Source organism: Lemur catta, chromosome 14 (genome assembly GCF_020740605.2).
Source record: "Lemur catta isolate mLemCat1 chromosome 14, mLemCat1.pri, whole genome shotgun sequence".
NCBI lineage: Eukaryota > Metazoa > Chordata > Mammalia > Primates > Lemuridae > Lemur > Lemur catta.
In genome coordinates, this window is record NC_059141.1 from 65,078,941 (window position 1) to 65,100,575 (window position 21,635).

Sequence of the window (21,635 nt, forward strand, 5' to 3'; positions counted from 1 at the left end):
CCCTGCTCGCTGGGCAGCTCCAGCTGTGGGGCTCTTGGTCACGGTGGCCAGGAGGGACGCCCACCCTTGACACAGCTGTCCACCTTTTTCCCCAATTCAGTTACTGAGCACCTACCCTGTGCCGGCCCCCAGGCTGGGCACTGGGAACACAGAGATGGTGAAACCCCAGTGATGCTCCCAGGGAAGGAGAGACATCCCATTGCGGTGACAGGAATGCTGAGGGGGGAGCAGGCAGCAGGAGAGGCAGCAATTTTTTAAAACATTTTTTTAATTTTTCACTGTTCATTATTTTTAAATGTGCACAAAAGTAGAATCAACAGTGTAACAAACTCCCTCTAGCCATGACCAAGCTCTAACCATTTTTATTAGTATTTTTATTAATATTGCATCATCTAACTCTTACACATTTTTTGAGAGAGGATTTTAAAACAAATTCAAGATACCACGCATTTCACCCACAAGTCCTCCCGCAGGCACCTCTGACATGAGCGTCTCTCAGTCTGCACCACAGCAGCGACACTGGGGCCCAGCAGCACACCTGGGCCCTTCCTCGCTCCCCTGCCCTTCGGCACATCACCCGCCCCAGAGCGCAATCCCCCCTCCTACACCTCTAGGAGTCTCCCCAAGGACCTGCGACCTCGGGCCATGACTCACCAGGGGTTTCAGACCTGAGCCCGCCAGCAGCCCCCAGCTGTGCATTCCTGGGCCCTGTCACAGTGTGGCCAGGCAAAGGACACGGGAGCTCAAAGAAGACAGGATTGTCCTGTGCCACAGGCAGCGGTAGACGTTGAAAAGCCATTTGGAAATGCAGTTGTGCTCTGTGGCACACTTGTCGCACTCTTCTCAGTTTCTGCCATCCTCTGACTGAGGTTCGTGACGAATGCACACTCTTTCCTGGCTGCTATCTGCTGTCCCCAATAACAGTTGGCCCTGCAGCCCAGGGCCACCAAGGGATCCACGGCCTCCTCCAACCCAGCACCGGGGCGAATGGGTTTGGTGCCATTTGCATGTGCTGCAGCTGCCAGTCTAACCACCGGGGGTGGCATCCCCCCAAATTATGGCATCAGGAAGAACCCCCCATGGCCTAGTCCTCAGAGCCAAGAGCTACTTCCCGAACCTCCAGAGTCCTCACCCAGGCTGCTGGAATGGCACCCCAGCTACCGCAACAGGGACAGGCCCAGGCCTCCTTCCCAAGGGCCAGCAGCTGCTCACTGTCCGTCCCCTGTGCCAGGATCTCGTCCCTGTGCTCATGGTTGTGGAAGGGGCAGGCAGCTGCTTCTCCTGCCTCCTTCCCTCTGGCGTCTGCCCTCAGCTTCACTCTTCTTCTCTGAAGGCGGCACAGGCACAGGGAGCAGAGACAGAGGACGGCGGCTGTGTGTGGGGCCGAGAGTGGGTTTGTCCTGTTGAAACCAGGGGTTGGGGCGATACAGCTCTTCCACGTGCTGCCCACTGTGGTCTCATCAGGAAACTCTGGGATTTGCCCTCGTGTTCTCCATAAGGAGCCGATAAAATCATCTCCAAGCCAGGGACGGGGACTAGACACTGACCCAGAAGGCAGGAGCTCCTTTTCCTAAGGAGAGGGTCTTTAGGACGGAAGCAGGGTCTGCTCTGCCGTCCCTCCCATTCAAGATACGTGTGGTCTTTATTTCCCGTGTCCCTGGCCCACGTGGCCCCAGATCCTTGGTCCCATCCAGCCGTGCCCCGCTCTCTGCAGACGTCCTGAGGCTGCACCGGGGGCTCGGTGGCTGCGTGTTGCTTCTCCGCGTCTGCACACGGCAGTGTGGACAAGCTGCACGGCCCCCAGGCTCTGCCTGTCTTTGTTCACCCGCAGGCCCTATAAGGCAGGGGAAGGGAAGAGGCAAAGACACGGTGCCGCCAAGCGACTCACAAGCGACCGCCCGCACCTGCCAGCCCAGCCCACCCGCCTCTTCCTTTCCTTCCGTGATGGCCGCTCCGGCCGAGAAGGGCTGCGCAGCCGGCCTCCCGCCCCGCGCCGTTCCGGGCCGGACAAGGAAGACAAAGGCACAGGGAGCAGAGCAGGATGGCGCCCGGGCCAGGACACCTTCCCGCTCTTCACCTGCCGAGAGCCGAGGGGGACAAGCCGGATGTCCTTGCCAAAGGGACTCCTGTGTACTTCGTGCACACGGTGGCCAGCCCGGGGTGTGTCCAACTGCAGTCGTGACCTGCCCGAGGAAAAGACAGCGTTTCACAGAGGGGACTGTAACGCGCCTGCACGTCGGGGAGCCACAGCCTAAGAGGCTGAGGACATGAGGACAGCGACCACGATGTTCCAACCCGAGGGAGGACACGAGTATATCTCCCCTCAGGTCTCATCTAACCAGGGGGCCGGGGACTCCCCAGTCTCCTGCTGCCCCAGAAGTTCCAGGGAACACCCACAAGACGTCACTCCCTCCCTTAGCCGGACTCAGCCTCTGATCCGGCTGCTTTGGAGGTTTGGGGATCTTAGGAAAGTGTGTGTTCCGTGGGTGGGGACTCTCACCGTGGGGAAGATTCTGCCAGTCTGGGGACAGTGGGTGTCGGGGGAGGGCTGCGTCACACACATCCCCAAAGGGAGAGCAGGAGCCAGAGCTGAATATTCTCTCTACTGCTCTAAGGCTTGGAAAAGAGGAAAATAGAGGGAAATACCTTCTTTCAACAGAAAAGAAAAGCCTTAAGTGAATCAAACCAAATATGTTTAAATTTGAGACGTGTCAGGCGACACATGCGTCCCAGCGCTGCGTGCAGATGGAAATGCAGAGAGGAAGAGAAGCAGCCCCCCGAGACTGGCAGGGCAGGCGCTTCTGCCCGGCCTCCCCACACCCCCCGCCAGCACCGGCGACACAGGGACGGCCCGACAGTGCCCGCCCAGGCCTCGCCCCCAGGACGGGCCTCCCCAGGGCCCAGCCTGCCAGGGGAGCGACTAGGGACCAGGCTGGGTCTGGGAAGCCGCAGAGTCCATGAGCCGGAAGCTCCTTCCTCAGCAGGAGGGTGGGCAGCAGCCGGAGCGACCCTGGCATTCTCCCCGGGGCTGGAGAGCCCGGGACGCGGGCCCAGACACGGCGGCACCTGAGGACAGGGGTCTCGCCTCCATTCCTCGTCCTTCCTGCAGGCCATCCTCATCCTCATCCACCCTGCGGGAGCGAGAGCAGAGAACACAGTGGGCCCGCGGCACACCCAGGTCAGCTACACAGACGTTCACTGAGCAACCACTGAGCGCCCCAGGCAGGCCCTGGACGGTCCTTGAGACAGGAGTGAGACGGAGCCCCTTCCTCAGAAGCCAACAGATCGGAGGCTTGCGGTCTGGGCCAGAACGGGGACAGACAGTCCCTGCAATGGGCACCACCACAGGGAAGTGCTGCTCCTTCAGAGATGCCCCCAGGCAGATGCCAGCCCTGCCTCCCAGGGCCCTCAGCTCTGCAGACAGGGAAGCAGGAGAGGGGGGGAGCTGCCGCAGCCCCACCCCAGCCGCAAGGTGGAGGCCTCGGTCCCTTGTCCTACCACAGTCAATGGCAGCTGCGCTCCTCTCCCTGCCGTCCCTCCAGCGGCCAGGCCTCCTCGGATCCCGGAGGGACTGGCGTTTGCCGCCTCAGGCCTTGGGACATTCAGGCCTGAGCCTGCTATGCTCTGGGGTGGGGGGACGCAGCAGCAGCTCCTGTCTCAGCCACCGGCTGTTCCTTTCTCCTCGTCACCCTCACATTCGGGAGCTGCCCCCAGCCCCTGCCCCCAGACTGCAGCTGCTCCAGCTGCTCGGGCCCATTCCCGCTGCCAGCCCCTCCCTGCTGAGGGGCAGGAGACCCTCGGTTTCTTCCTCCTGTCTCTGGAACCCGTCTCAGCACGGGTGCCCCTGGCCTGATGGAGCCTCCTCGTGTCATGCTGCCCAGCTCCTGGGTGAGGACAACTGAGCCAGTGACCTCTGAGACCCCATGTCGCGGGACACTGCTTTCCCATGAGCCTGGCCCCTCCAGGAGATGACACTCACCAGGTGCGTGGCTGCACACCCGAGCTGCATGTCATGACGCACCCGCTGCGGGTTTCTTCTCTCGTCCTCGTCACCTGCTCCTCCTGAAGCGGGAGGCAGCCATGAAGGACACTGCGGCAGGAAGTCCCCAGCAGGCCTTCCTGAAGCCTCTGCGGCTGCCCAGGCCACCCCTCCACACAGGCAGCTCTGCTTGCCCGCCCTGGCTCCAGGCTACCGTCACCTCCTGTCCCCAGACCCTCAGCCTCCGCAGGCCCAGCCTCGCTGCTCAAGGCCGACAGCCTGCATCCTCCCTCCCAAAGCCACATCCTCGCAACCAGCTTCCTTTCCTGGCTGAGTCTGCAGCCCCTGAGTCATGCGGCCCATGGCAACGACAAGGCTGTTTCCCGAGGGAGTGACCAGTGGGACTGCCAGCCCTTGCCAGGAGAAGCCTGTTGACGGCAGCTCAGAAAAGAGTGCAGGGTGCACTGTCCACTCAGGAAAGCCGAGGGAGGAGGTGACAAGACACCACAGAGCCCAAGAGGAGCACACGCTGCCCACCTCGGAACTGACCCAACATCATCCCTGACGCCCTTTCTCCTTGGTCACCCCCTTCTTGCCCCAGATTGCACCTTCACTTGGTGCACCAGGTCCCCTTCTTTCCTCTGCAGAAGCTGAGTCGCCAGTGTGGTTCTCCAGGCCTCGGGCATCTGCGGTCTCTCAGCAGGAAGATGAGGACGGGTCTCATCCTACGAGGGGCCAGTCCCAGGTTCAAGGGACGCACCTCCCCTGGACCGCCCTCTGTTCAAGGTCATGCAGCCAGCAGAGGGCCCCACAAACCAGACCTGAGGACTTTCCCTGCAGGAAGAAAGACGATCTTCAGAAATAAAGGAAAACAAGAAGCTTCCTAATGGTCCTTCCCCGTTTCAGTGAGGGCTTCAAGGAAGGTCTGGCTGCACATGAGACAGCGTGCTCTGAGACCAGCCCAGGACAGGACAGGAGGGGAATTGGCTATAGAATAGCTAGGAAAACAAGAAAAAGGAAGTCAGAAAAGTTGAGTTTGTTAAGAAGGTCTTTGAGTTATTAAATAATTCATTGACTGGCAGCATCTAATGCTGTTTAGTAAAAACTGCAGCGGTCGTCCACATAGGGCTGACTTCTGATCTTACCTTTGAGCCTGTTGGGGTCAGAAACTGATGCCCCAAACTGTGGCACTTTGACAGGCTGAACTGCAGAAGCCTCCAGGTCTCTCTGACCTCACCCTCCCCACTGTCTCCCCCAAAGAAGTGGAAGTTCCTGTATCTGCCTAAGACCCAGACCCCCCAAGGGGAACAATTTCCCAGGAAGCAGGAAAGAGCTTCTTTGTTTAGTTACAGAGCTTACAGTTCTGAAAAGAAATATAAGCGGTTTATCAGGTTATAAATAAATGCTGCCAGTTAACAATGAGAACAAGGTGAGAAGTTGGATAGACAGCCACCCGCAGGAATCAAAGCCAAAAGCTGTCTAGCGTGAGATCCCACCCACTTGCCAGGGAGAGCCGCCCTGGCCTCTCAGCTGTCTCCCAGCTGATGTGCACACAGAGCGCGGTCAGTCGCATGAGTGCCAGTGTTTACAATTTTTTAAAGCAAACTAATTGCTCTGGAGAACACTACTCTTGGCTGAAAGTCCAGAATTTCACCTGTGGGTCCTTGTTATGGGTTGAACTGTAGCCCCCCACAGTTCCTATGTTGAAGTCCTAATCCCTTGTGTCCCAGAATGTGACCGTATTTGGAAATAGGGTCAGCCCAGAGGTGCTCAGCTAAGATAGAGGCCACTAGGGTGGGTCCTAGTCCTTGATAAGAACTGGAGTCCTTATTACAAAGGGGAAGGTGGGCGCAGACATGCACTGAAGGAATGGGATGGGAAGGGATGTGATGGGACACAGGGAGGAGACGGCCACCCAGTAGCCAGGGAAGGGGCCTGAGCAGACCCTTCCCTCACCACCCTCCGAGGGACCAGGCCTGCTCCTGGGACTTCAAGACAGGCAGTGGGACTGCAGAGGACAGAGGCAGTTAATCCTAGGCTGACAATCAACCTCTTGTCCCCACCCCAGTGGCTTATATGTAGAGAGCTAAACTCCTAACATTACACCCTGGGCTTTGCATCGTGAGGCCGGGGCCCTGAGAGGTTCCCTGAAAACCACTGACGGAGGCAGACTGATGAACAGGAGAAAAGGCAAACACATCTATTTCAGTGCATACACGGAGGATGTATGGATACGTTCTCCTTCAGAATGGAGACTGCACCCCCGGGGAGGCGCAGAGACTTCTACACCACCCTGAGGGAACAGAAAGGGTGGGGCCTGGACCCTGGAAGAGCAGGTTATGGGAGGGGAGAAGAGGACTCTGCTGAGGGCAACAAATGGTTGCTAGGGAGAGTGAAGGCTGGGGAAGAGAAAGTAACTCCTAAGGGGTTCTCTCTGGAATCCAAATGACTCTGAGAGGCAGAACACTATCTTCTAAATGAGTCTGGGCACATGTGCTTAGGTTCCAGTCTTACAGGGAGGGGAAGAAAAGGAACAAGTGTTCCCCTTGGGGGGTCTGGGTCTTAGGCAAATCCAGGAACTTCCACTTCTTCAGGGGAGACAGTGGGGAGGGTGAGGTCAGAGAGACCTGGAGGCTTCTGCAGTTGAGCCTGTCAAAGCGCCACAGTTTGGGGCATCAGTTTCTGACCCCAGCAGTCCCAAAGGTAAGGTCAGAAGTGAGCCCTATGTGGAGGACCACTGAGATTTTTACTAAACAGCATTAGATGCTGCCAATCAATGAATTATCTAACAACTCAAAGATCCTCTTAACAAACTCCTCTCAAATCTCAACCACGGGAAGAAAAATTCTCCTGCTAATGCACACATGCTTTCTACAGCTCAGCAGTGAGGCCTGCTTATATATTCTGTGTTCTTCTTTGCCTCCACTGCTAGTAATCTCCGAGCTATATACTGTGCATTGTTTTAGTTTTCACTGGCAAGCCTCTTTTTGATACTTTGTTTTTTCTGTTCTCATTACTTCTTGATAATTTTATGTAAATATTCATTAAGTTGCTAGAGCAGCTCACAGGACTCAGGGAAACACTTACCCTGCGGGCTTATCACAAAGGACCCATTTTATATGATGCCAATACACAGGCAGATGAAGGGATACATGGGGTGAGGTCTGGAAAGGTCCCCAGTGCTGAAGCATCTGTCTTTGTGGAGTTGGGTGCACCACCCTCCTGGCATGTGGGTGGATGAGTTCTGGCTCACCTCCCTGTAAGCCTCCAGCTGTTCAACTGCCTGGGAGTTCCTTGAACCCTGTCTTTTTGGGCCTTTGGGGGAGACTTCATTGGACAGGCATGATTGACAACCAGGCAGAAATGTGATTGGACAAAAAGGATGAGATCTAATCCTATTAGACTGAGTGGGAAACCCAGCCAACCCTGTGCAAAGATTCTTCTTGGCCTCGTTGTGCAGCTTTCCTTCTGCCCAGGAATAGGGCAGGACCCTCTCTGGAATGAGGGTCTTATGACCCACAAGCAGATTAGAGTCCTGTCTTGGGCAGGTGAAAGGAGGACAGGAGAGGGTCAAAGAGAAATTCTGTTTTCAGAGTCCTACTTCTAGGGCCTAAATCCCCCAACATTATAAGCCGGGAACCTTGGACAAAAACACACATATATATACATCCTCATATCATAGTGTCCTAAATATGTGTAACATTTTAGTCTTTCACACCATATTTTAACTATACCTTTTGTACATTAACTATGTTTAGAGAAACAAATATTTACCATTTTGTTCCAGTTGTGGAGACACACAAATGTACACAGGCCTGGTTATCTCTGGCCTTGTGCTGCTTGTGACAATTTGCCTTGAAAAAATATTTTAACAATATAAAAAGTAAAATGTAAAAAATAAACTAGCTTCGTGTGGGCGTGTTGCCTGATCCCAACTACTCAGGAGGCTGAGACGGGTGCATCACTTGAGGCCAGGAGTTTGACACCAGCCTAGGCAACAGAGCTAGACATGGATTCTTGAAAATAAGGTGAAAAATATATTAGGTGGGTGTGGTGGCGTGTGCCTGGAGTCCCAGCTACTCAGGTGGCTGAGGCGGGAGGATCGCTTGAGGCCAGGAGTTCCAGGCTGCACTAAGCTATGGTAGTGCCACCACACCCCAGCATGGGTGACCAAGCAAGACTGTGTCTCTTGAAAAAGTAAAAACAATAAGAATCCACCTAAAGAATTGGTTATGACTAAAAGCCGTTTGTGAGTCACTGTGAATATTTAGAGTGGGGCACTGAAGCTTCTCCCACTTGTCTGTCCAGATGTCAGTGAGACTATCTTTGGTCTGAGGCAAGGGGCTGCTTTGGATGAAAACTGAGGAGGCAGATTTGATCTTGGCGGCCACAGCAGGTCTCTGCGTGGTTGTCGTCGTTGCTGTTGTTCACTGCAGCTGGAACTCCTGGCCTCAAGCGATCCTCCCACCTCAGCCTGCTGGGTCGCTGGGACTGAGGTGCATGCCACCGTGCCTGGCCTTATGTGGACCTCGAGATGTTCTTGTGCCTCAGTTCTTGCAGCCTCTCAAGGTGGAGCATCCATAATGCATCCGTTGCACCACCTGTGAAAGGAGCCTCGAATTTGTTGGCGAGAGCTCTTTTGCCGAGGGTCATTTCTGACTAATTTGAAGAGGTGTGTCTTCCTCTGTGGGATTCTGATGCCCAGTATGGTCTTCCTTGGAGTGGGGAACTGGGAGGCAGGATTGCTCCCAACTTCTCCCAGTATGGCTTGGGCCAAAGATTTTATACTTTGGTCCCCATCGTCTTCTACGCTTTCCAGAGCCGAAACAAGACAGAGGTCAACTAAGACTCCAGATCCTGAGGACCGTTGCCCCAACCTCAGCCTTCTCCACCTCACACACCAGGTCATTATCACGTGATTTCATTGAGAATCATTTTTCTCACAATCAAAGCCAGACTTGCCTCATCGGAGGAAATATTTAAAATAAAAATTATTTTTTTAAAAAAGGAAAAAATAAAAATCTCTCACCCCCAAAGGTAACACTGCTAATAGCTTGGTACCTATATTTAAATATCTAATACAGACAAATACCTAATATAGACAAAACTTTTATTTATAAAAATAGCACTAACATTTTTTTTCCTACAAAATATTCCTCTATCCAGCATAAAATCCAATCACATTATTCTATGATATCTTGTTTGATGAACCCTCTTCTAGGGAATACTTAGATTGTTTGCAATTTTTCACTGTTATTAATATAAATAATCACGAATTAAGTCAGCAACTATATACTGAGTACTTCCTGTCACCTGGCACTATGCTAGGTGCTGGCAACACAGTGGTGACCAAGAGAGGCAGAGTCCCTACCCTCAAGCAGTTATCAGGTGGGGGAAAGAAAAAAAAAATGAGGAAACACAAATTCAGCCCAGAGAAGGAGGCTGAATGGACTAATGAGCGAGAATAAGTGGGAAGGGACCCTTCAGACAGGCCAGTCAGGGAATGTCTCTCTGGGAAGGTGACATGTGAGCTCAGATCTAAAGCCTGAGAGCCTGCCATGTGTAGCCTGAGGGCAGAAGCATTCCCAGTGGGGGAGGGATCTATTCATGCTGTAGAAAGTTCCTGTTGGCTGCAGCTTCTGAGAAGGGGGCAGGGATGCAGGCTGGGGTGGGAGGGGCAGGCAGAGCCCAGAACCCCCAGGGCAGAGCAGTGAAAAGCTGCTGAAGGGTTTACAGCCAGGGAAGGGCAGGATCCAGAGCCCGTGCTTTAAGGAGAATCTGGCTGCTACGTGGAGAACATCATAGAGAAGAGGAAGAGGGTGTTGGAAGGTTGTTAAAGTGGTGCGGGTTACATTAGCAGGGGAACATGGTAAACGGAGACAGAAAATTCATTAGCATGAAGAGCAGAAACACAACAGAAAGAATCTTGGCTCAACAAAAGTTTTTACTTGTACGCTTCAAACCCATCAGACTACAGCATCATGTTGATTTAATTTATACTTAGATCACAAGAAATGAGCTCGGCTTCAGTTCCAACAGCAAAGAGGTAAGGCATTTGAAAAAGGATTTCTTGACCCCAGGGTTTCTTGGGCACAGGATATGGGTGTAAGTGTAACTACAAGTACTTTCCTTGGGAAAAGCTTCCCCTTGTCCAGGGGATTTAGGAATTCTATATTGGAGGTATGGTGCGATGGGAAGGCAAGGTGAAATCTCTGGAGCACCTAGGAGTCTAGGACATGCAGCAGAGACCTCAGTTTTGAAAACAAGGACAGAGGGCTTAAGAGGTATAGAATATCAAGGGTCAAGGTGGCTCCATGTGCAATGTATAGCGCACTGCACTTCTAGAGGCTGGAAGCATTCAAAATGTCAAGGGTCAAAATTGAAACGAGGGTTAGAGCCCAAAGGGAACAGATACTGCTGCCTAGTTATCAGTGTTCTAGATGTAGCATTGCTACTGTCTGAGAAACAACCAGCAAACTCATTTTTACTTGACCACAGGTATAAGGATGTTCCCTACCTGCCACTAACAATACTATCCCTTGCCCTAGTCCACAAGCCTAAGCAATGTGACACCAATGTATCATGGGATATCTATGTGCCAAGCAAAGCTCAGTGTTTTATGCACATTTTTATTCAATACATAAAACAACCTTCAAGATCGGCACTATTATCTTTGCAATACAGATGAAGAAACTCAGGCATAGAGATTAAGTAATGTTCCCACATTCTCAAGGCCAGTCACTGGTAGAGCTAGGAGTACAGGTGTGTGCTGCCATGTGCAGCTAATTTCTTTTAGCTGTTTTGTAGTGCTGAGTTCTCACCATGTTGTCCAGGTGGTCTTGAACTCCTGCTCTCAAGTTATCCTCCCTCCTCAGCCTCCAAAAGTGCTGGGATTACAGGCATGTGCCACTGCATCTAGACCCCATCTTTTGTAATCTCTTTTTTGTTTTTTTTTGAGACAGAGTCTCACTTTCTTGCCCGGGCTAGAGTGCCTAGCTAACAGCAACCTCAAATTCCTGGGCTCAAGCAGTCCTCCTGCCTCAGCCTCCCGAGTAGCTGGGACTACAGGCATGCGCTACCATGCCCAGCTAATTTTTTCTATATATTTTTAGCTATCCAGATCATTTCTTTCTATTTTTAGTAGAGACGGGGGTCTCGCTCTTGCTCAGGCTGGTCTCAAACTCCTGAGCTCAAACGATTCACCTGCCTCAGCTTCCCAGAGTGCTAGGATTATAGGTGTGAGTCACCATGCCTGGCCTCATCTTTAGTAATCTTAAACAAAATAACTGTGAGCTAAGAATTGCATGTTCTGTGAAACTAAGTTTCATAAATGAATGAGAGATAAAATCCTACCCACACAAGCAAACTCTAAGGGGATTTGTCACCACTGGAACTGCCCTACAGGAAATGCTGAAAAGTGCTCAAAACCCCCAAAAGGATGTTTGGTATGCACCAGTGTAAAAACACCAAAAAGTGGCAACTCATAGCTCCTATAAGATAATATCACAAGGAAGAATACAAAGCAAGCAGGTAACAACTAACATGATGACCAGAACAGTACCTCATTACATGTAAACATTCTAAATGCCCCACTTAAAAGATATAGATTGATGGACTGGGCAAACAAAAAAAAAAAGCAAAAAAAACCCCCAAATATCTGTTGTCTCCAAGAAACCCATTTAATTCTTAAAGACTTCCATACACTCAAGATAAAAGGGTACAAAACATGGAAACCATAAGTGAGCAAGAGTAGCTATTCTTATATCAGAAAAAAAATAGACTTTAACAACAGTGAAAAAAGACAAAGGTGCTTATTGTATAATGATAAAGGGATCAGTTCAGCAAGAATAGATAAAAATCCTAAACATATATGCACCCAACAGCAGAGTTGCAGATTCATAAAACAAATACTACTAGACCTAAGAACTGAAATAAACATCAACATAATAATAGTAGGGGACTTCAACACTCCACTGACAAAACTAGACAGATTGTCAAGGCAGAAAATCAACAGACAACCTAGACTTAAACGGAACTCTAGAACAAATGAATCTAACAGACATTTAGAAAACATTCTATCACAAAAGGCCAGAATATACGTTCTTCTCATCCACATATGGAACGCTTTCCAAGATAGAACATATGTTGCACCACAAAACAAGTCTTAGCAAATTCGAAAAATTGAAGTCATACCATCTGTCTTCTCAGACCACAGTGGAATCAATGAAGAAATCCATTCCAAAAAGAAATCTCAAAACTATACAAATACATGAAAATTGAACAACCAGCTGCTGAATGATCTTTAGTTCAATAATGAGATCAAGATAAAAATCAAACCCTTTTTCGAATTCAATGACAATGGTGACATAAGCCATAAAAATCTCTAGAATATAGCTATAGCAGTGCTGAGAGGGAAATCCATAGCACTAAACGACCACATCAAAAAGACAGGAGTATCTCAAGTTTACAACCTAATGTCACACCTTCAAGAACTAGAAAAACAAGAACAAACCCAACAGAAAGCCAGCAGAAGACAAGAGAGAAAAAAACGTCAGAGCAAAATTAAATGAATTTTACACACACACACACACACACACACACACACACACACACACACACGGATCAATGAAAGGAAAAGTTGTATCTCTGAAAAGCTAAACAAATTGAGTGACCACTAGCTAGATTATACAGTTAAAGAAGAGAATTTAAATAAGCTCAGTTATAAATGAAACAGGAGGCATTACAACTTATACCGTAGAAATACAAAAGATTCTCCATGACTAGGACGAACATCTCTTTGCACAAACTAGAAAATGCAGAGGAAATAGATAAATTTTCAAAAATTTTCCCAAGCTTGAATCAGGAAGACATACAAATCCTTAACAGATCAATATCAAGTAGAGAGATTAAATCAGTAATAATAATAATAATTTTAAAAGTCCCAAGAAAAAAATACCCAGTACTACATGCATTAACAGATGAATTCTACCAGACCTACAAAGAAGAACTGGTATCTATCCTACTGAAAGTATTTCAGATATTGAGAAGGAAGGAGTCCTCCCTAACTCTTTGTACAAAGCCAGTATCACACTGTTACCAAAGCCAGGAAAGGACACAACAACAACAACAAAACACTACAGACCAATATCCCTCAAGAAGATAGCTTTAAAAATACTCAACAGGCCAGGCACGGTGGCTCATGCCTGTAATCCTAGCACTTTGGGTGGCCGAAGCGGGTGGATCCTTTGAGACCAGCCTGAGCAAGAGCGAGACCCTGCCTCTACTAAAAATAGAAACAAATTAGCTGGCCAACTAAAATATATATAGAAAAAAAAATTAGCCGGTCATGGTGGCGCATGCCTGTAGTCCCAACCTACCTGGGAGGCTGAGGCAGTAGGATCCCTTAAGCCCAGGAGTTTGAGGTTGCTGTGAGCTAGGCTGACACCATGGCACTCACTCTAGCCTGGGCAACAAAACGAGACTCTGTCTCAAAAAAAAAAAAAAAAAATACTCAACAAAATACTGGTGAATTGAATCCAACAGCACAGCAAAAAAATAATTCACTATGATCAAGTGGGTTTCATCTCAGGGATGCAATGATGCTTGAATATATACAAATCAATAAATGTGGCTCACCACGTAAACAGAATTAAAAACAAAACTATATGATCATCACAATAGACCTTGGAAAAAGCATTCAATAAAGTCTAGCACCACTTCATGATAAAGAACTTTAACAAACTAGGCACAGAAGGAACATTCTTCAAAATAATAAAAGGCATATATGACAGACCCACAGTCAACCTCATACTGAATGGGGTAAATTTGAAAGGCATTCCCTCTACAAACTGGATCAATACAAGGGTTCCGCTTTCACCACTTCTATTCAAGATCATATGGGAAGTCCTAGCCAAAGCAATCTGACAAGAGAAAGAAATAAAAGACATCTAGGCCAGAAAAGAAGATATCAAACCATCCCTAGTTGCGAATGGTATCTTTTTGTGTCTAGAAAACCCTGAAGACTCCACCAAAAGACTCCTAGAATTGATAAATAAATTCAGTAAAGTCTCAGATGACAAAATTTATGTATACAAATCAATAGCATTTCTGTATTCTAAAAACAGCCAATGTGAGAATCTAATCAAGAACTCAATACCATTTCCAAATAGCTGCAAAAATAAAATAAAATAAAATAAAGTACCTAGGAATACAGTTAACCAGAGAGGCGAATGATCTCTACAAGGAGAACTATGGAACACTGATGAAAGAAATTCTGGATGACACAAACAAATGGAAAAACATCCCATGCTTATGGATTGGGAAAAACAATCTAGTTAAAATTCCATGCTGCCCAAAGTGTTCTACAGACTCAATGCAATTCCCGTCAACATACTAATGTCACTTTGCACATAATTAGAAAAAACAATCATAAATTTCATATGAATCCAAAAAGAGCTTGAATAGCCAAAGCAATGCTAAAAAAAAAAAATTACAAATCTGGAAATAACACATTACCTAATTTCAAATGATGCTACAAGGCTATAGTAACCAAAACAGAATGGTACCAGTATAAAAGCAGGTACATAAATCAACAGAAGAGAATAGAGAACTCAGAAATATAACAATATACCTACAATTAACTGATCTTTGACAAAGAAGACAAAAACATACACTGGGGAAAAGATGCCCTATTCAACAAATCATCCTGGGAAAATTGGAGAGCCATGTGTAGAAGAATAAAACTTGATTCCTACCTTTCACCATACCTAAAAATTAACTCAAAATGCATTAAAGACTTATATGGAAGACCTGACACCCAAAAATTTCCAGAAGGAAACCTAGAAAAAATTCTTCCAGATACTGTCTTGGCAAAGAACTTGTGACTAAGACCCAAAAGCAAATGAAACCAAAACAAAAATAAATAAAGGGGACTTAATTAAACTACAAAAGTTTTACACAGCCAAAGACATAATCCACAGAGTAGACCGCCTTAATAATGGGAGATAATATTTGCACACTCTACATCCAACAAAGGACTCACATCCAGAATCTAAAGAGAATTTAAACAAATGAGCAAGACAAAACCCCCAAATAACCCCATTAAAACTGGGCAAATTATATGAACATATATTTTTCAGAAGAAGAGATAAAAATGGCCAAGGAAAATGTTAAAAAATGCTCAACATCACTAGGCATCAGGGAAATGCAAATTAAAACCACAATGAGAGATCACTTTACCCCTGGCACAATGGCCGTTATTAAAAAGTCAAATAACAATAGATGTTGGTGTGGATGTGGGAAAGGGGAATGCATATTCACTGTTGACCAAAATGTAAATTAGTACAAGCTCTATAGGAAGCAGTATGGAGAGCCCTCAAAGAATTAAAAGTAGACCTACCATTCAGTCCAGCAATCCCCCTACTGGGTATCTACCCAAAGCAAAAGAAGTCATTATATCAAAAAGACACAGGTACTCCGTGTTTATTGTGGCACAATTCACGATTGCAAAGATATGGAATCAGCCTAAGTGCCCATCAACCAATGAGGGGATAACAACAATATATTCACACACTCCCCCCTGTAGAGTACTACTCAGCCATAACACAGAATGGGAAGATGTCGTTCACAGCAACTTGGATGGAACTGGAAGTCATAATCCTAAGGGAAGTGTCTCAAGCATGGAAAAGGAAATACTGCCAATATTCCCTTACAAGTGGGAGCTTAATGATGGGCACACCTGGTCACACAGAGTGCTCTAAGGGACTCTGGAGACTAAGAAGCGGGGAGAGTGGGAAGATGGTGAGGGATCAAAAACTGCCTATCCAGTACAAGGCTACAATTTGGGTGACTGGTACACTGAAAGCCCTGACTTTGCCACTGTACAATTCACCCATGTAAGGAAGAAACCACATATACCCCATAAATCTACTTACATAAAAAATGAAAAAAAGAATGAGAGTAAGATAACATCATTAGAAACAAAATCCAAGAGAGCACACCTCAAGATACCAGCACCGAAGAATCTTCTAAAATATATTCTCCAGGATGAAGACAAATGGCCCCCAAAGCATGGTCAGAAACACATAACAGGATATTGAGGGATGTATGTAAGTAAGCCTAGAGCGTTTGTATATAAGAACAGCAACAATCATAACACCTCAATTCTGAGTTAACAAACAGAACTAAAATACCAGTTAACAAAAGCCTATAAGTTGGGGAGGACAGGGGTTGGAATGAATGTCAAGACAAGAGGGAAGTTTAAAATGTGGTTTTACTTTACACTCTGTTAAGCTTAATACGCATGACAACAGTCTATGTTTTGGTATGTAGCCTGTAGAAACTTTTCCAGATATCTGTATATATCTGCATATATATATAAAGGGACATAGATAAGAATGCTTCTGGTGGTATTTTCTTTGTAAAGTTAAACAAATTTATTCATTCAATCATTATTTATTGAGTACACAGTATTTACATAACATTATGAGATACATAATGTAAACTATAGGTCCTCTACCCTCAAGGAGAAAATATATGTCTATATATGAGTAATTTAGTCTGATCAAAGATATTGTACTGTCTGTGAAGCAAATGAACTGAAGTAGGAACGACGACAGAGCCTGTGAACAGCTGTCACATAACTGAGCCAAGGTGGTGGTGTTTTAATAGCAAAACATTGGTAACACCTTAAATGTTCATGAACACGGGAGATGATTAATGAACCATAGTATATCAATAGCATGGAAGATTACGCTGCAGTTCAGGGAATGCAGTAGACCTGCATTCCCTAAATACCCACCTAATAGTGGAGCAAAGAGCAAGTTTCAGAAACTGTTCACATATGTACAGAATGTATACACAGAAAAAGAATACGAAAACCTACAGCGAACAGGTGGGGGAGGGGAGACAGGCAAGACATGGCAGGGCGTGTAAATGGGGCTTTACATTTACTGCTAATGCCTCTTTTTCCTTTTTTTACAAAAAGACTTTATTTGTGTATTTCTCCTATAAACATAAATTAGTGTTTAAAGGAGTTTAATATAATAAAAGTAAAAAACTACAAGATTTTTAGGGGCGGGGACTGTGTCTGTCTTGAGCACCATCGCAGTGTAAGCTCCTACAGCACACGGTAAGTGTTCACTGACTGACAGGATCTATCCCCAAATATCAGCAGTGCTTCCTCTGATGAGTGGGACAATGGAAAAATGTGTCTCTTCCTACTACTTTTCTTCATTTTCTACTTTTCTATATTACATCGATCTTGGTAAAAATAAAAGTATAAAGCATGTCCTTGGGAAATGTCCCCACTCTCCATTCTCTCTGACTCAGCCCCCATGTGCCATGCAGACCCCTGGCACCAGGCCCAGACTCACCAGTCCTGATCACCTGCACGTCCTCCTCACGGAAGCGGCTCACGTCAATGTTTCTCAGTGTGTATCCTAAAGACAAGACACTTGTAAAATCATTCCAGAGCTCCCAGACCTTTGGGCTGCCCCTTTCCTACATTCAGTAGTCAATAAGGAAATGTTTAAAGAAGTCCGAGCAGGGAGTGTGCTTCAGAGATGACTTGCAGCGTCTTCATAAAACAACAAAGCTCAGAGTGGCTTTGGCACAAACATTGTTGTCAGCACGTGACAAGTAGAGCATGAGCCCAGGATGCTAACCTGCATGGGGCTCCCACACCCATAGGAAGATGGGCAAAGGGCACAAGGCTATTAATTAGAAAAAAGGAAATACACATTGCCAACAAAAGGAAAAAGATTAAACCTCACTGCTGATAACAAATATTAACAATCAAAACAACTATTTGCACCTATCAAATTGGAAATGATTTTTAAGACACTACCCAGGGTTGGCAGATGGCTGCAGAAATGGATGCTCATGTACAGCACTGTGGGAGTAGGACATGAGTCAACCGCTGTAGAGAGCAGTTGGCAATAAGCATCAAGAGCCTTAAAATTGTGCATACCCTTTGGGTCCAGCAATTCTGCTTGAAATTTACCTTAACAAAATAATCATGATGCCATGCAGAGACTTACCCACTGCATCCCTGCTTATAAAAATAAGAAACGACACAGTCTGCGTATGTAATCAACAATATGATCTGATTTAATAAATTGTCTTATAAATCCATCCATAAAAATGGATTTAAAAAATAACATGCAGTCATTAACAATAATGTTGAAGAATATATCATGCTATATATTTGTGATCCAGCAAGGGTAGAAAAACAGTACACCAAACCGCAGTGTTACAAAGTGCTCATGTAGACGTGTGTGCGTATGTGTGTGTGTGTGTGTGTGCGTGTGTGTGTGTGTGTGTGTGTGTGTGTGTGTGTGTAGTATAGTCTTAGGAAAAACTCCAGAATGGTAGCAGTGCTTACATCCAAATGGTGAAATTGTGGCATTCTTTATTTTCTTCTTTTTGCAAATCATATTTTTTTAGTTTTCTAATATTAACACTGACGACTACTGTAATTCAAATAAAAATATTTTGGAACGCATATAGGACCCCAGTTCAAGCAATAGTTTTTTTCCCATTTCCAATGCTTATGGCCGTCGGCCCCACCAAGCACAGCCCAGACAGTGGGGAGACCCCCAGGGAGCTGGGGTAAGGACACTCAGCTTCCTCTCCCTCCCCTGAGCCTGTCCAAAGCAGAATTGCAGGCCTGGCCACAGGCCAACCTCCCTCATCAGGTCAATGCTGGGACAGGAGGTGACCTGCGTCATCATGCCATGACCTGGCCTTTAGCGGAAGGTCACGGAGGGTCCTCCTGCTGCAGAGAGGAGGGAGCAGTCACCAGGAGCCCCCGCCTTACCTATGAAATTGAGGGCAGCTGCCTGAGGGAGGTCTGTGGGCTCTCCAGGAACTCAAGGCTCCGGGACAGTCACTGCCCCACCAGCTGGTATTTGCCCTCGTGGACCTGTGGAGCCAAAGAGGGTGGTGCTGACAGGGAGAGGGGGCCACTGGGGACTCTACTAACGACCTTCTAGCAGCCACACCCCACCCTGAGCACAGCAGCAGCAGTCCGTCTCCAGGCATGACTGCGCCACCTGCAGGCTGACCCCAGCCCCTCCCAGCCCAGCAGCAGCACAGACTCAGCAGGACGTTCACAGGGACAAGGCTGTCCCTGCCCCTGACAGCAGAGACGACACAACAGCTGTGCAGCCGGAGACCCAGGTGTCAGTACCGGCCCTGGCACTTCCTGCCTTCACTCTTGTGTCTGGAGACTTGAGGGAAACCCGCCCAGCCGCCCTCAGGTAATTGCGAGGCGTCAGTGGGAAATGGCTGTAAAGTGCTGTGTCCAGGGCTCTACCTGCGGGAGGGATTCATAACGTGGGGATTACTGTGTCACCTCCTCACCTGCTTGCTTGGCCCTTAAATGGCTGCTTTTCACCCGGGATTCCTGCCCTCTGGCCGGTTCCTGACTGCAGGAGCCTCAGCCCCACGTCTCCTGCCCGCAGGGCTTCCCGCCCCTCTAAACAGAAGACCTGTGTCCTCTGTCCCTCCAGTAACCCGGCACGGTGGCCCTAGCCTCTGAGGAAGGGATCGGGGTGCCTTGAGGTTCAAACACAGAGAACCAGGGCCAGGTGAGGGTCCTCAGAGGCAGCTGATGCTAAAGAATGAGAATCAGGGAACTGAAGGAACATATCTGTCACCTGCCCCCTCTATCCACTGAGCCCACTGTTCTGTCCCCGGGATGAACGTTGAGACTCTCGCTCACCAGGTACACACATGTGTCCTGTAGCACCTGCGGGGGGTCACTGAGGGTGGTGTGCCGCAAGCTGCGGGTCAGAGACGCCCAGCCAGTCAGCTCTGCCCATTCAGCAAGGGCCCCTCCACAGGCCTGTGGGTGGAGAGAGGGAACCCCCCAAGCCCACTCTTAGGACTGCCCAGGCCAGGGGCTGAGTGGGAGCCCCACATCACACAGAGAGGGTGACAGTGCTCAGGGCCAGCCCAGAGGATGATGCCAGAGGTGGCTGTAGAGCGCACAGCCACAGCCAGGCTCCTGAACAAAGAGCCAAAGGGAAGGGGCTCTGCTCTGGCACAAAGGGGACATCAGGCGGGCCTGGGGTTGGCAGGACAGAGACAACCGGTGTACCTTGACCATCTCGCTGTTTCCCTCCTGCATGTTCAGCAGCAACGGGAGCAGAAATGTATACAGTTCCCTTTTCATGGTGGCTCCAGGCTTGTATTTCCTGTCCCGGCTCAGCATGTGGCCCAGGGCAGAGGTGGCTGAGATCCTCACTGGCTCCCTCTCCTGCCAGGGAGCACAAAATGGAGATGAGGAGGCCGTGGTTTCCCTGGCCCTGCCTGGCCAGGCTTCCTTCCATTCCCATCTCAGCGAGGCTGTCCAGAGCACACTGGCCGCGCCGCGTCCTGCCTGTGGAGACCACACTGCCTGTGTCTCCGAGGGACTCTCTTTAGACCCCCAGAGCCGAGAAGTCAGTTCATGAAGGCACAGTGCCAGGGAAACCAGCACCAGAGCTTGAATGCTGCCATGGACCATATCAACAGCTCGTAGCTTTCATCCTTCTAAGGATTTAGCTCAAGCATGCCACATTTTTAAAAATGCATATTTTTACCCTAGTTACGCAGTAAAGAAAACTGTTGAGGTCTGTATTAGCCTATGTGAATTCATAATGATCACAAAGAGCAAAGCTTTGTACACTTTCAGGAGGATGCTGCATATTAGTTGAACTAACATTTCGTGAGCATCTCTCCTGAGCTAGGCTCAGTGCCAAGTGACAGAGGCACAGCAGCACAAGACAGACGGTTCCTGAACACAGAGGGAGACTTTCCAGCCAGTGGGATGTGCGTGTTACAGTATGATGGCGAAACAGATGATTCCTTATTAGTACTTTAATGACAAAAACAAAGCGAATAACGTCCCAGGCACAGTAGCTCACAACGGGCACTTGAGCATTGCTGCAGTCATCCCATCCCTAGCAGAAAGAGTGCAAATGTGTTTTTACAATTCATAATAGATCTGAAATATTAGATGGGGGATTTCCATTCCCCTCCAGAGGACTAGGGTATCCCTGAAAGGTGAACAGTAGACACAATTGGAATTGAGGTAGAAATTATAGCCCAGGGTGTGGACAAGAAAATACTACTGCAGGAGGTGGCAGCAGTTCCCGGAGTGCTCTAAGCTTAGGGGCTGTGAATATAGGGAGGGAGGGATGGTCCTGGGAAGGCAACAGCTTGTGGTTTGAGGGTGTAGTCAGCCACCTCCTTCAGTTTCTCTCTCCTGATATCCCCCTGATCAATGACCAAGGAGCAGGGGCATGGAACACCCCAGCACAGCAGGGAGTGTGGTGTCTACACCAGAGAGAGGGGACAGTTGTGTGTTTCTGGACAGCCTTCTGGCACAAGGGTCCTGACAGCATCTCACACAAGGCACGTCACCTGGGGAGGGGGGCATCGGAATTGACCAGGCCTGGGCAGGGAAAGTCTGGGCTAGAAGCCCACCCTGTCCTTCCCTGTCACTGCCCAGCAGGCACAGCTCACTCTGAGCCAGGCTTGTAAAAAACATCCAAAGACTGAACCCCCACACCTCACCCCTAGGGAAATGAGGGTCCCACCCACATGCAAGCTGCCTCCTCTTGTGCTCACTTGACATTCAAAATGGAAAGCAAACTGACTCTAAATGCTC

The 21,635-nt window shown here is 48.3% G+C and overlaps 1 protein-coding gene and 1 long non-coding RNA gene across 4 annotated transcripts in view; both read right to left on the reverse strand.

Moving 5' to 3' along the window:
• Positions 1 to 346: 346 nt before the first annotated feature.
• Positions 347 to 18,961, reverse strand: LOC123649786. Of its 3 annotated transcripts, XR_006739136.1 has the most exons (8): positions 18,798 to 18,958; positions 17,353 to 17,418; positions 4,801 to 4,813; positions 4,588 to 4,704; positions 3,980 to 4,062; positions 2,501 to 3,131; positions 2,078 to 2,183; positions 347 to 1,834 (listed from the first exon to the last, which is right to left on the reverse strand). It is a non-coding gene; the product is annotated as an uncharacterized LOC123649786 (long non-coding RNA). The 3 variants fall into 3 exon arrangements; XR_006739135.1 differs by having other exon boundaries at positions 4,588 to 4,813; positions 18,798 to 18,961; XR_006739137.1 differs by lacking the exons at positions 4,588 to 4,704; positions 4,801 to 4,813; positions 17,353 to 17,418; positions 18,798 to 18,958 and adding an exon at positions 4,200 to 4,283.
• A 673-nt stretch (positions 18,962 to 19,634) lies between these two features.
• The window catches only part of LOC123649751 (maestro heat-like repeat-containing protein family member 1), a 36,650-nt gene continuing 34,649 nt past the window's right edge, over positions 19,635 to 21,635 (reverse strand). The window contains exons 7-8 of the mRNA XM_045567925.1: positions 20,082 to 20,240; positions 19,635 to 19,826 (exon numbers count right to left, since the gene is read on the reverse strand). Of these exons, the coding sequence (XP_045423881.1) occupies positions 19,635 to 19,826; positions 20,082 to 20,240 (351 nt within the window). The remainder of the gene's footprint in view (positions 19,827 to 20,081; positions 20,241 to 21,635) is intronic.